Source organism: Podarcis muralis, chromosome 14 (genome assembly GCF_964188315.1).
Source record: "Podarcis muralis chromosome 14, rPodMur119.hap1.1, whole genome shotgun sequence".
Lineage (NCBI taxonomy): Eukaryota > Metazoa > Chordata > Lepidosauria > Squamata > Lacertidae > Podarcis > Podarcis muralis.
In genome coordinates this window covers 10,224,582-10,239,551 of record NC_135668.1, presented here as the reverse complement: position 1 = coordinate 10,239,551, position 14,970 = coordinate 10,224,582, and the positions used below count along the sequence as shown (strand labels likewise).

The 14,970-nt window shown below is 40.8% G+C and overlaps 1 protein-coding gene across 9 annotated transcripts in view; it reads left to right on the top strand.

Moving 5' to 3' along the window:
* Positions 1 to 14,970, top strand: part of MYO9A (myosin IXA) — a 177,518-nt gene that overhangs the window by 24,035 nt on the left and 138,513 nt on the right. For all 9 annotated transcript variants that reach the window (XM_077918918.1, XM_077918913.1, XM_077918914.1 and 6 more), the window contains one exon: positions 13,826 to 14,738. In XM_077918918.1, coding sequence (XP_077775044.1) covers positions 13,896 to 14,738 — 843 coding nt within the window. In that variant the 5' untranslated portion in view covers positions 13,826 to 13,895. The remainder of the gene's footprint in view (positions 1 to 13,825; positions 14,739 to 14,970) is intronic.

Genomic DNA, 14,970 nt, shown 5'->3' with positions numbered 1-14,970 from the left:
TAGAATGTTCTCCTCACAGGCATTGACACCAGGCACCTGAAATTACAGGCAGTTATTGCACTCTCCAAAATGTACTTGCGAGAAACCATTAAAAAAACGCTCTTGACAGTACTATTTTAATCTTTTTAGTTTCTGGTTCATGTATTTGGAGAACTGACAGTATTTCAGTACTCTGTGTCTTGTATATGTATCAGAATGTTCAGTAGCAATTACAAAACCAGCCTTTTTATAGCAATGTGTCTGCTGTATATAACCACCACCACCACCTATCTCCCTCAAAGGAAATATCACCCTTGTGCTCGTTTGCATTGAATATCAAGCAAGTCAATCCAAAATGAATAGGTAAGGGACCCATTCCAGAACTAGCTAGAAATACTGAAATATGACATTAAAGAAATTTTTTTTAAAAAATCATGTTTTGAAGCTGCAAATCCAGAGCACATAGTAGAGTAAAAAAATGCTATTAGAGATGCTGATGGAGCTTGACAGAGGCATATATCGCCAGGAAAGCAGAATTTGGGGGTGTGAAAAAGAACATGTGCAAAGTCACAAGCCAGTTACTTGTATTTTCTGATTAGTCTGGTTACTTACATCTTTGGCTTATTGGTGATAACTAATAGTTTAATTCAGGATAACACAACCTTTTTTTTTTGCTACACCATACGCTAGCACTGTTGAGCTAGGCAGGTCTTGCAGGTACCACACACCATAGCGGGCACAGAGCTGTGTATACAAGCATCCCCCCCCCCCTTATGCGGGGGGCCATAATACTCAACCAAACCGTGGCTAAGTATGAGTGAATGAGCATATATATACCTCACAGCGATAATTGTCCTGGCTTCGTTCCTCTGCTGGTCTTGCTGTTGCTGCACTACCTAGAGCTAAGCCATGGTTTGGCTTAACGTTATGAATGAAACAAGGCTGGTGGTTCATATTGTTGCAGACAAACCACGAGCAGTAAACAAATCTTGGCTACAACCTATTCTTTGCTGGAGCAAAACTGTGAGTCTTGCTTCAGATGTAGCACTAAGCCAAATCATGGCTTAGCTCTAGGTAGAGAAGCAGCAAGACTGGAGGTGGGGGGGGGAGGAGAGAGAGAGAGAGAGCGCGCATAGTGTCTGCAATTTTTACCCACATGCTCATTTATTCATTCTTAGCCATGGTTACATGTTACATGTTAACTATTCCGTTACCAACAGCAGTATTTTTAGTTCTTATGTGGTTCAGTTATTTGACGTCAGAACCACATATTGCTCATACAAGGCTTTGCTTTGGGGTTGAAGCCCATGCTGTGTTAAAAATATGTAATGTGCAAGCTGCTCTGTTTGTAATAAGGCATATTATACATCCCTCACATGTGCTTCCTTCCCCAGGAATATGGGGGATATGTGTGGGATGTAACATACTGCAGGCAGATGTTGGATGAAAAAAGATAAGTGAATGAAAAAAAGGAAGGCACACAAAGTTCCAGTTTAAACTAATACAATCTAAATTCAGCTGGGAAATCTGAAATTGCAATTAAATTCTGCCTTATGTGTTTAATTTCATTTTATTCTGTACTTGGTTGTCTTGTACTTTCTCAAACTAGTTCGAGGAAATGAGACAGGGGTTTCCTTTTTTGTCACCTATAGGAAGAAAAACTTCTCACTAAGCAACGATTGCTCTTAGTGCTGTGTTATAAATGTAGAGGGTATAAAAAATTGCATGGTTTATAGAAAGTGGATAGATTTTTTTTCTCATTTTCCCAATAATACTTGAAAGTCAGAAGAACTGTGGTCATTCAATGAAATTGATTGCTAATTTCATGGCAGATAAAGCACTTCACCGCAAAGCGTTATTTCTGGAATTTACTGTCTCTGCATTAAAGGCCACCAGCTGAGAGGCTTTAAAGGGGAAATAGACAAATTAATGGAAGAAGACAGATCCATCAACAGCTATTAACTGTGATAAGTATATACAACCACCATGTTAGAGGCAATATTTTGTTCTATTTGACAAAATTTGTACACCACTTCATTGTAAACACCTATAAGCAGTTTACAAAAATATAAAAACTAAATTTAAATTACCAATAAAAGTCAGAAGTTAAAAACAGTACCAGTTGCTGAAAGACTATTGTATTCTTGCCGTTCACGTGCTCTTCCAGGAAGCATCTTTTTGGCTACTGTGAGTAGCAGGACAGCGGATTTACATAGAACTTTAGTAGAGTCCACTTGGTGTGTTGTTAGCTTGGGCTTCCTTCAAAGTGAAATGGCCAAAGCACTTCTGCAATCCAGTCAAGTTAGTTTTACCATTTCATTTGCTAGTATACAATGCGTAGAAGATTAAAACAGAACACAGTTGAAACAAACTGTACAATTATACAATTACTGATGCAGCATAAAGATTGGTGCCAGCACGGTAATAAGGGGAAGTAGCTTCTGTACTACAAGGAAAAAATGCATGTAGCCTCTGACATATGCTGGCTAAGCTTCTTTGAAAAGTCAAGCTAGTGTTGAAGGTTGGGATTGAAGGTTGAAGGTTGGTTCTTGTTCTTAAAAAAGTGTGGGGGGGGGGAAACTGCTCCTGAAAATCTATACTGGTGTCATTCTGTTTTTCAGTCTATAATTACATTGAAAAATTGTTGAACGGCCTTTTAAAGATGACCTTTTTAATTTAGCATAACATACCAATTTAAACTACTGGTCTATTTTTTAAAAATAGACGAAGTAGAAAATACAGTAGCTTGAAATATATCCTGCTATTGTTGGGCTCATAGGCATACTCAAAACAACTGCTTTCTGCCACTAGGTTGTTGTCTTGTTCCTTCATACACTATATCGGTGTGGAAAAACATGGGCCTCCTGGGGCCCAAGTAGCTTTGCCAGTTCTTTGCCTTGTTACACCTCTTCACACTGTGATTGGTCACTGCCCTTTCCTGTCTATATATAAATTTCCCCTTCCTGTTAGCAGATGCTTTTATGCAGCAACAGGCATGCTGCATTTCATAAATTCTCCTTTTCACTCCTGTATGTTCCTGCTTCGATTCTGTGCCCTGCAAACCTTTTCCCCTCCCCATGTTTCTGATATTCCTGCAACCCGTGTCTGTTCTCTTCTGTCTCTCCCCCAGCACATTTACTGTCTCTTCCTGGATTGCCTGCCTAAAATTGACTTCTGTTTGCCTCTCTGGTATTACAGTAGTCTTGTTCTGCTTCAGATACTGCAGTTTGGCCACCTCACTGGAAAACAGACAGATCTGCAAGTCCCTGAATCCTCATGAGTAGGAAGTATGTGACAGTTATGAGGTGGACTGTTGCAGGATGCAGGTTCTGACTTCCTGCTTTCTTTGGGACATAGCTTTTTTTTCCAGAGAGAAGCACAACTCCACAAATATGCCTTGGCTTTTATGTTGCATTTGTGCTGGGTTATGAATAAAGGAAGAAACTGAAGAAAGAAACTGGGATGCGGGTGGCGCTGTGGGTAAAAGCCTCAGCGCCTAGGGCTTGCCGATTGAAAGGTCGGCGGTTCGAATCCCCGTGGCGGGGTGTGCTCCCGTTGTTCGTTCCCAGCGCCTGATAACCTAGCAGTTCGAAAGCACCCCCGGGTACAAGTAGATAAATAGGGACCGCTTACTGGCGGGAAGGTAAACGGCGTTTCCGTGTGCGGCTCTGGCTCACCAGAGCAGCGATGTCACGCTGGCCACGTGACCCGAAAGTGTCTCCGGACAGCGCTGGCCCCCGGCCTCTTGAGTGAGATGGGCGCACAACCCTAGAGTCTGTCAAGACTGGCCCGTACGGGCAGGGGTACCTTTACCTTTACCTTATGAATAAAGGAAGAAACTGAAGGATTCTGCTGCTGTTCCTTGTCTTCAAACTTCAGCACAAAGAACTTGGGAGTCAGTTGCTCACTTGAAGAAAGGTTTGGCTTAGATATGTTTGATTACAAAAAAATGTATTTGTTGGTGCCTTTTTATTTTTATTTTATACCATCATTCAGTTGACGTTTCCAGCATAGTTTACAATGATAAATATAAAAGCAGTTATAAGATTGTTCAATCATAAAACAAAAATATAGCACCATTAAGAACATTAAAAGGCCTGAGAGAATAAAAATATTCACCTAACACTGAATTAAAAAAACAGCATAGGTGCTAGGCAAGCTTTCTGTGGAGAGATGGACCAGGATTTTGTATATGATAAGCATGAACCATTGCATTCTTGCAGAATTGCAAAATGGAAAAAGAAAAACCTTGGTGCTTCAATTTGCACGGTAGTTCTGAATGCCCATCTTACTAGAAAATCTTCAGGGCTCTCTTCTGAAACTGACAAATATCCAGGAAGCCAAGCATCTGAGGCTGAGAGGTAGCATCTGCCCTATGACTGATCCATTACTAGTGGACTGTGACAGAACAGGCTGCCCACTGAATGGATCGCTTGTTCTGTTCTTTTTCCTCCGGCAGTTGCCTGCTGTGTCAAGTGCTGCTAAATGTTCCTAATTCTGCTGGTGAAATGAAGTGAATATAATTTTTAAAAACAGTAGGCTAAATTTCCCAGCATTTGACCCTCACCACTAGCACACTTCCTTTGGCATTAAGTCAGTCTTCACTGTTGCCTTTCCCTGGGTTCCAGAAGTATTAAGCAGCACAATTCAAACATTTGAGCAATTAATATCTTCAGCTGGTTGCTGTTTAATTTGTATACCACTTAATGCTAAAATAGGCACTTAAGTGGTTTATATGTATAAATGTTACAGAAACATTAAAATATAGTGTTGAACAAAGTTGACTCTGGTAATCTAGAGGGCAAATTCTGGAGTGTCTCAGAGTGTACTAGTGCTTGCAAATAGGCACAATGCATTTAAATGATATAGGAACACCATCCTGGCCCCATCTGTTAGAAAAAGAGAATCTGCAGGAAGTTGGTTTTCATCCTCACTTCCAGAAGGAAGACTCTTTAAGCTCCTAGTTGCCCCTGAAGGAAAACAGCCTGGCCCCGTCCAGAATACTAAGTGGTGTATGAAAAGGACCAAGGAGTGTGTGTGTGTGTGTGTGTGTGTGTGTGTGTGTGTGTGTGTGTTTGGTATTGCAACCAAAACTGCTTGTAAACTGCTTTGAGAGTCATTTGATTGAAAGGCAGACTATAACTTGTAAATAAATGCATCATAATTTTGGGTATATTGATCAGCCCTTAGATATAGAATAGCCGGAAAAAAGGGCAAAGTAAACAAATTTGCCTCTGCTTTAGAGCAAGGGTGGGGAACCCTTTTAAGCCTTAGTTCTGGGCGGAGCCAGAGGCCAAAAGTGGATGGAGCAATGGATGTGACTCTTTCTTTTGTAGACTAGGCTACATTCCAAACAAACACAAATAATCAGGGGTTTTGTGTGTGTATAATATACATATTTATTTAATGAAATATATTTACCACTTGATTATAATGAAACTAAATATATATACCACTTGATTATAACTAAACCTCTTAATAATTTGCACGTACCTCCCTCCTTTTCTCCATCTTCCTTTCAGGTAAACATGGTTCAAAGACAAATTCCAGGTGGGCAAAAGCACTTAAGGAGGGTGCATAGGGCTGGAGAGGAGGTGTGGCTTTAGGGAGATGGCTGGAGGGACACTCCTGGCCCATGGGCCTGAAGTTTCCGTCACTTGTTTCAAAGCCTGAAAGGAAAGCTTTTCACTTGCACTAAACCTTTGAAAAATGGTCTAAATAGTGGTCACCACCATCATCCTCAGAATAACAAAGTAAAGCATGAAGGAAGCCAAAGAACATAAAAATATTTGACCCAAATGCTATTCAGACAACAGACAAAATTTCCCAAATTCTTAAACCACTGAACTCAAGCTGATAGTAGTAACTTGATTTACAGGCATGTCACATCTCATCACGTTTCCAAATGTCTTGTTACCTCAACATACTTGGCAGGCAGGGTGTAACTCAACTCCACATTGTTACAGAAAACGATGAAATGACAATGTTGGGATTATATGGTGAAAAATTATTTCCAATTCTAACTTTTGTTTGCTTCATAGCTTTGATGTTTTTGCTAAGGCGGCACTTGTAGTTTCAGCCTATGAAATGGAAAGCTGAGTTTCTGTGTCTTGATATTGTAAGAGAAATATTATGAATACGTTGAAAGATTACCCCATTGCAGTTTAAGTATTTAAGACCCAAAGTCAACAAAAGAAATGTCTCCAACCTCAACTTTAAGGAATAGATGTAGCAAAGCAACAAATAGAAAAAAAGCTTTAGGAAGCAATGATACCAGCCAAATTGTTTTGTTAATCCTAGTACTGTACTTTAGTATGAAATGATCCGTTTTAAGGTCCAAATGCATAATAATGTGCCCAGCAGCATAATCAATCATTAATGGTTTGAATAAATGTGCCATAGAAAAATCCTAACCACTCAGTTTTTAAAAAGCAAGCAAAACCATATGATACTATGCATCTGTTCTTGGAAGTCATGTGCTGAGTGTCCTGTGAGGCAGAAGTCCTTTGACAATGGAAGCATTTTCTCTTGTGAACAATAAGTATATCCTTTTTGTGAGGTGGACTGATGGTCTGACTCGGTAACATATATTCATGTCTGGCTTGAGTTGTGCTCGTGATGAAGTGATTTGAGGTACTATACTGGCTCAGAATTGGAGCTTGCCAATCTCTGGTTTAGCTGCAGAACTCCATGCTTAAACTCACCAGTATGGCCTTAAGTCACTATTCCTACAGCTTGCCATCAATAAATAGGAATAATCACTGGCCAAATTAACAGGACTGTTTCATGATATGCTCAAATATATGAGAAGTAATTTACAAATGTAAGTGCACTGTATATATGCCTCATGCATTGTTGCTTTGCCAAAAACACAGCTTTCTGTTCACAGTGACATCTTTTGAAATTGAAGCAGAGACAGTTGAAGGCAAATTATGAGTGGAAAAGCACTAAAGGAAATGCTGTTTAGCCAGGATGTGCACAGTCCATGTTCTCAATATGTCAGTTTGGTTACTTACTTAAGAAGGAGCTTCTTAAGTAAAGCAGCCCTAAGCTGTAGTTTAAGGGCGAGCTACCTTCTATTGAGACGCCAGTGGGCACTGGGATGCGGGTGGCGCTGTGGGTTAAACCACAGAGCCTAGGGCTTGCCGATCAGAAGGTCGGCGGTTCAAATTCCCACAGTGGGGTGAGCTCCCGTTGCTCGGTCCCAGCTCCTACCCACCTAGCAGTTTGAAAGCACGTCAAAGTGCAAGTAGATAAATAGGTGCCGCTCTGGTGGTAAGGTAAACGGCATTTCCGTGCGCTGCTCTGGTTTGCCAGAAGCGGCTTAGTCATGCTGGCCACATGACCCAGAAGCTGTACGGCGGCTCCCTTGGCCAATAAAGCGAGATGAGCTCTGCAACTCCAGAGTCATCTGTGACTGGACCTAATGATCAGGGGTCCCTTTGCCTTTACCTTCTATAACCATGAAAATCTTGATTCTGAAATTATAATGTGTTCCCTGGCTACCTACAACTGTTTTCAAAGACTTGCTGAGCGAGAATAGAAAAAAGACCATCTTTTGAAACAATTATTTTAATTTATTTCCAAACATTCATTTTGTTTTCCAGAATGTTAAAAACTTTTGTAATTCTTTGATAGGACAGTACCAGGAAGCCATGAAATCGAACCTTGTTAGCTTCTGTTTCATTTTCTTTTTGTTATGTGTGTGCTGCCCTGAATGAACTGGAGCCTAACAGATTATTTTGGGAAGTACTTTCACTTTTAATGTACAACTTGAAGATTTTCAGGAAGTGTAATAAATGCAGACTTCTCACTATGTAGATCATGTGGCTTAGTTTCAGTTGATATCTGTGTAATGTTTAGCACTGCTGTCCTCTTCCATTTTGGAGTGGAAGAAATGAAGGCAACAGCTCTTTAAAACTGAGGTAAATGAAGGGTGGGGAACATATATTTCTTGGTTTAGAGGTACAGTGGTACCTCGGTTTAAGAACAGTCCGGTTTAAGAACAATTTGGTTTACAAACCCCGCAAAACCAGAAATAGTGTCCCGGTTTGAGAACTTTACCTTGGTCTAAAAACGGAATCCAAATGGTGGAAGGGCACTGGTGGCGGGAGACCTCATTAGCGAAAGCACGCCTCGGTTTAAGAACGCTTTTGGTTTAAGAACAGACTTCCAGAACAGATTAAGTTCGTAAACTGAGGTACCACTGTATTATGGTTCCCTCTAGATCAGTGTTTCCCAACCTTGGGCCTCCAGCTGTTTTTGGACTACAACTCCCATCATCCCTAGCTAGCAAGACCAGTGGTCAGGGATGATGGGAATTGTAGTTCAAAAACAGCTGGAGGCCCAAGGTTGGGAAACACTGCTCTAGATGTTAGCTTTCGGGTTAGTTGACTGTGGTCCCAAGGTTGGGGCTTAAAAGCACTTCTGTTTGGAACTTTTGCACAGTACCGTTTATAACTATTTTGATACTTCATTTTGTTCTGCTTTGACAAAATGTGTTTTTGGTATGTGTGATATACAAGCCTTTTACAGTGGAGCTCCCTCAGATCTTTTGAAGCCTTCCCTTTTCCAAAAAGGGGGGTAGTGAGTTTTTTTGTTTTGCTTTTTATACTGTAAACCAAAAAAATATCAAGGATCCATATGTAGTACAGATGTAGAGAAGCATCCTGAAAGTCTTGACCATCCCTTCTTTAACTGGAGATGCCAGGAATTGAAATTAGGACCTTATGGTTTATCAGTGAACAATGTCCTCTCTGTATTGTTGCTTTCCATTTTTGCCCTTGCTTAATTTTAAGGTTTTGGTGGTTTTTAAAAACATACCAAATAGCTTTGGAGAGGAAGGCACTGCATTGTCATCTTTATGTTTGAGCTACTGTGCATACTTGGCAGGATTATTGTTCTTAAATGGAGTATAATGCATTAGGTAGCATTTACTGGCCTAATAAGATGTCTTGAAGCAATTGGCTCATCTACATTTTCCAGTTTGCATTGAAAGCACAGGAGTTGGACAAAAATGCATGCATTTCTTGTAGCTAGCTTCATTCCTTTGCTAAAATGCAGATATTGAGATCTGTGTGAATTTTAAAGCTGGTGTTCCTGGATTATTCTATAACTGACTTTACACATTTTGTGGCAAGATGGGTCACTGTGGCTCAATCATTATTTGGACCTGATATTGCTAATGAAAGCTACAAAGTGTTTTCAGGGAAACTGTAGCTGGAAACCTTTTGTTTTTGTTTAGATTTACTGATAAAAGTTATTCATATATGGGAATATATAAAATAAACTATCAGCAGCTTCATTTATAGCAGTGATGGCCAAACTTGTCCTTCCAGCTGTTTTGGGACTACAATTCCCACCATCCCTGACCACTGGTCCTGTTAGCCAGGGATGATGGGAGTTGTAGTCCCAAAACAGCTGGAGGGCCAAGTTTGGCCATCACTGATTTATAGGGTTGTCATTTGATATTTGGGAAACAGATGCAACAAAGATTGGTCTTGTTTGGCATTAAGAGAATGAACTTCAGGCTTGTGTACCATCTTAGATTAAGCACCCACACCCCTGAATCTGGACAAACTATAGCTAATATTAACTTAAAGGAGCAGCAGTAATATTCAGCAAGAAAGGAAGATGCAGAGACAGTGGGAACAGTGAACAGTGTCCTAAATTTCCCCCCGCGTCGCTTCCCCCAAAGTGCTACTGAGATGTTTGGTCCAGTTCAGAAGCTTGCTATGGTCCATTGCATTAAAGAGTTTATTGATTCTATTAAAAGTGAGGTATTTTAGCCTCATCCTCAAATTTGAGCCATGCTCTATTAAGTACAACACCATGCATATACTGTACACAGATGTGTGCCATTACAAGTACCTATATCCTTGAAGGGATACTTCTGTTGGGCTGAATGGCTGACTGGGTACTACTACTCCTATTAGTTTGGAGAAAGTGTGTATCGTGACACTTTTTCTTAAGAGTGACTTCTCAGCTAATATTATAGTAAGAAGGTATGATAACACAAGCAGGATTCTGCCCAAGCAGATTATACTGTTAAATATTGGGGACTACAACAAAGCAAATTTAGGTTTTTATTTTATTTTCATGACAGAGGTGGATTTTGAGGGGGGTGATATGTGGAATCTTGAAGGGTTTCTGGGAGGAGTTCCAGGTGGAGAGTGCAGCAAGAGAGAACATAGGGAGCAAATCTATCTTCAGTTGTCTGATAGTGGGAAATTTATAGAATTGAAAGTCACAGCAGGGATATAATAGGGTATGAGGTCAGAGATGAGCAAGGCTACCCTTAGAGGAAGACCTTTTAAGAAATGGACAAGGTGTTTATGCTGAAAGCAAACTGTCCCCTCTAGCCTAACTATGGTTCCTGCCTAGACTGTTGTGAGAAACCATGATCCCATCAGTGGTTTAGTTGAGATCCTGCTTTATGTGTTCCTACATCATGTTCCTACATTAGCTGCCCTGAGCCCAGCCTTGGCTGGGAAGGGCGGGGTATAAATAAAAAAAATATTATTATAATTATCGTTATCGTTATCATTATCATGATTGGGGCTTGGAACCAGTAGGCAGCAGATCTGCAGGTGGCACTGTAGTTTAAACCACTGAGCCTCTTGAGCTTGCCGATCAGAAGGTCAGCAGTTTGAATCTGCATGATGGAGTGAGCTCCCGTTGCTGTGTCCCAGCTTCTGCCAATGTAGCAGTTCGAAAGTATACCAGTGTAAGTAGATAAATACTTGGGAAGGTAAATGGTGTTTCCATGTGCTCTGGCACTCCTCACATTCCTCTGTGCGCCAGTAGCGATTTAGTCATGCTGGCCACATGACCCGGAAAGCTGTCTGTGGACAAATGCTGGGTTCCTTGGCCTAAAAAGTGAGATGAGCGCTGCACCCCATAGTCACCTGTGACTGGACTTAACCTTCCAGGGGTCCTTACTTTTACCTTACTTAGATAGCAGATCTGCATATAGCTTTTATGTCCACTTGATGACTAAGTTTTGCCAGTGTAATAACATCATGTGGTGATATGGGAAGTATTGCAGACAGGCTGGCACCATAACGGCCTTGCTATAGCTTCCTGTCCTCAGGAGTTTGTGATGTGTTAACAAGTGAGAGGGGTCAAACTTTTTTCGTTTTAAAGGATTGATTAAAATATGCCATGTCATTGCTGCTCATTCTTTACCTGTGTAATATTTTCCATACCACTGCATCAAAACCACCTGGATTGAAATAATCCCCATTTTTTAATGCTCTAAAGGCACTGCATGTAGTTGTTAGTATGCCCTCATTAGTGTCTTGTTTTGCTGAAGGACCACACTGAGAAGGGATTTAAGTTTGAATGACCAAAGTTCCTACTTCCTCAGCTGGGCTGCTGGTTAAATTTTGTTTCCATAGCCATGACTCTGCCTTCATCCCTGTTCTGGTTGCCAAATTGGGGGAGGGGGGGAGGGGAGAGAAGCAGATTAGCTTTGGTGCTTCCAGTGGCTGATACAGGGCAGCCATTGCAGTGCCCTTCAAATGTTGTGGATTGCATTTTCTGTTGTTCCCAGCCAGGGTAGCCAGTTGTCAGAAATAAGGGAAGTGGTTCACAGCATATGGAGAGCAGTATCTGGAACACATGTGTTGGTTGCCCTTGCAACAAATAGAGAATGTGTTGACCTAAGTTTTAGGTATTATTTGCCTATTGCTTCTGAATTCTGGAGGAAGGGGATGGGGACAGTCAGTTGAGAAGCTGCTTAAGGAAGGTATAGCTAATAGCTGAGGTTCTTTTGGAGTATGGCGGTAAGCACTATCTGAATAGAACTAGAAGAAATAATCAGATAATCAATCTTCAGGTGAATGTAGGAGAAACAAAGATAAGGATGCTGACAAAGAGGATGAATTGGGCAATGTGCAGGGAGGCAAGTAACAGCAAAGATGAAAAATAGGAACATGGCTTAGGCCAAGAGGAAGCAGCGTAAGTGAACCAAGTAACCTTTTGCTCAGGAAGGGTATTATAGGCTGTCCTGGAGGTCAGCAAGGGTCAATAAGTTGCTTTGGAGGCATAGCCACACAAAGCAGCAATCCCTTGCTATATTTAGGCTGCCATCAGAGCATAGTAGTGGAACCCACCAACGGAAGCCTTTGTGTAGCTGGCAATCAATCCACATATATAACTGTTTATTGCATCAGTGAAAATCAAGAATCCAAACTCTTCTGATGCTATACAAACTGCCTTGAAAGAGAGGTCTTGTACTATTTTATGTAATAGAAGGAACAGTACAAACTCCAGTGCTCACAGGTACAATTTTTTTTATTGTAGCTCTACATGTTTTGGTGTGGAATGCTCCTTCTTCAGGAGCTATGATCAAAGATCACAGACAACACCAGTACAGTAGTTCTTCAAATGTGATGTACCAGCTTGAAAAAGTGGCAAAGCAAAAGACTATTTCTGATCATATCTGTACTGAATCTCTGCAATGTATCACAAAGCTAATCCTGCTACTATTTGTAAAAGACATTCCAGAACAGGTATACTAAAAGTATACTTTTTATTGCACCTTGTTATAATTTGCCCAGCAGGATTTCCTGTAGCATTCTCAAGCACTTGTTGTCCTGTGAATGGAAATAATGAATAAACTGCAACCCCCTTCTATTGGACTACTACCATACTCTGAAAATGTTTGCCTCCCATTATGTGCTAAGAGCTAGTGACTGGCCTGCTTCATAAAGGGAAATCTGCAGGAGATAATTTCTTTAGCTTGTGACAGCTCAAATGTTCTTTTTAAAAATGTTCATTTACATCTTAATCATTTCATATTGGGGACATTAGAGAGTGCCATTATAATTTATGCAGTCTTTCCCCTCAGATGCATTGTGAAGGTTAAATGTAAAGCTTCCTGGCAGTCAGCTGGCAAGCGTGGGTATCTATATAATAGCTTCATGGGAATTGGCTTTCAGGAAATGTTTCCATTTGTTATTACATGTGAAGTATAATAGCAGTGTTCCCGATCTCCTGCATGTATCCTGAATACCTGCAGAGGGTAAGACCTTCTTGCTAAGTTTATTCTTTGGCGTGCTGTTTTTGTGGAGATGTGTATATTTAGCAAACAAGACAGTAATTTGTTTCTGAAACTTCAGCTATGTGCATGAGGATGAATCACATAAACATAAATAAGTAGTCTACAGTGAGATGTAAGGAAATAAAACTTCTTTAAGGGAATGGATGCATAAATAATCAGAATACAGCTGGCTTACTTTTGTCACCAGTACAGCATTTGAATATTCTGTATTTGTGTGATGTTCTTTAAAAATGGTTTGGCCCATTTAAAACTGAACTGGGCATTTGCCTGAAATCTTAGATTTTGCACAGTGCAGAACGTTGATTGACAACAAACAAGTACTCTTGGATGAAGCAGATTACCACCTTGGTCCCAGTTTGTTTAAAATTTATCTGAAGACATTGGGAGGGGTCATTTGGAGATTTGGGGTGAGGTGTCATCAGTATGCTGATGATGCCCAGCTCTGCTTCTCTGTAACACCTAAATCAGGAAAAGCTGTGCAAACCCTGGACTTGTTCTTGGACTTGGTGGTGGGCTGAATGAGGGCCAGTTTACTCTGAATCCTGGCAAGATGGAGACATGGTGGGTGGTTCCCAAGTTCTGATAATTGGACTTTGGATGGGGTCATGCTCCCCATGAAGAAGCAGGTACATGGTCTGGGAGTGTACCTAGATTCATCTTTGTTACTAGAAGCCCAAGTGACCTCAAGTTTTCAAAAACAAACAAACAAACAAACAAACAAACAAACTTGCTGATTGAAAATATCCTATCAATAAACTATTTTTTGCTTTCATTTTGTAGTGCTGATGCCATGACCATTATTCAACCATTCTGAAGATGGATTACTGTTACTGATGGGAAGAAGTCCAATATGAGTGGAAATGATGTTGGAGGAAGAAGACGCTTTGAGGACAGCGAACACACACTACACATATACCCTGGGAACATTGCTGAAGGGACCATCTATTGTCCTGTTATTGCACGAAAAACTTCCACAGCTGCTGAGGTGATAGACTCTCTCATTAACAAACTTCATCTGGACAAAACAAAATGCTACGTTTTGGCAGAGGTGAAGGAGTTTGGTGGGGAAGAATGGATCCTCAACCCCACAGACTGCCCTGTCCAGCGCATGATGTTGTGGCCCCGAATGGCCCTAGAGAACCGTTTGAGTGGAGAGGACTATCGCTTTCTTCTAAGGGAAAAGAACCTAGATGGGTCAATACATTATGCCAGTCTCCAGTCCTGGTTACAGGTGACAGAAGAGCGGCGCAGGATGATGGAACGTGGCTTCCTTCCTCAACCGCAGTACAAAGACTACGATGATTTATGTGCTTTGCCAGACTTGAATGAGAGAACTCTCCTAGAAAACCTTAGAAATCGTTTTAAACAGGAGAAAATTTACACATACGTTGGGAGCATACTAATAGTAATAAATCCATTCAAATTTCTCCCTATTTACAACCCTAAGTATGTCAAAATGTATGATAACCATCAGCTTGGAAAGCTGGAGCCCCACATTTATGCAGTAGCTGATGTAGCATACCATGCTATGCTTCAGCGTCGGAAGAACCAGTGTATAGTCATTTCTGGAGAAAGTGGGTCTGGGAAAACACAGAGCACAAATTTCTTGATTCATCACCTCACTGCTCTTAGCCAAAAAGGATTTGCTAGTGGAGTAGAACAAATAATTCTTGGAGCTGGACCAGTACTTGAGGTAAGATGAAAGTCTTGCTGCAGCTTATAATACAGCTTCCCACCCCATCATTCATAGTGTGTTATAAAGTATTTATGTCTTATGATTACCATTCTGTCCTGGAGCCTGGAGCCATTCACCCCCAACTGATAGCGATATGCAAGGCTCTTCTGCTTTTGTAACTTTTCTGTGAAGACATGTGGAAAACATTACCTTGGAATTTTAAATCCATATGGATTTTTTACACCAAAGA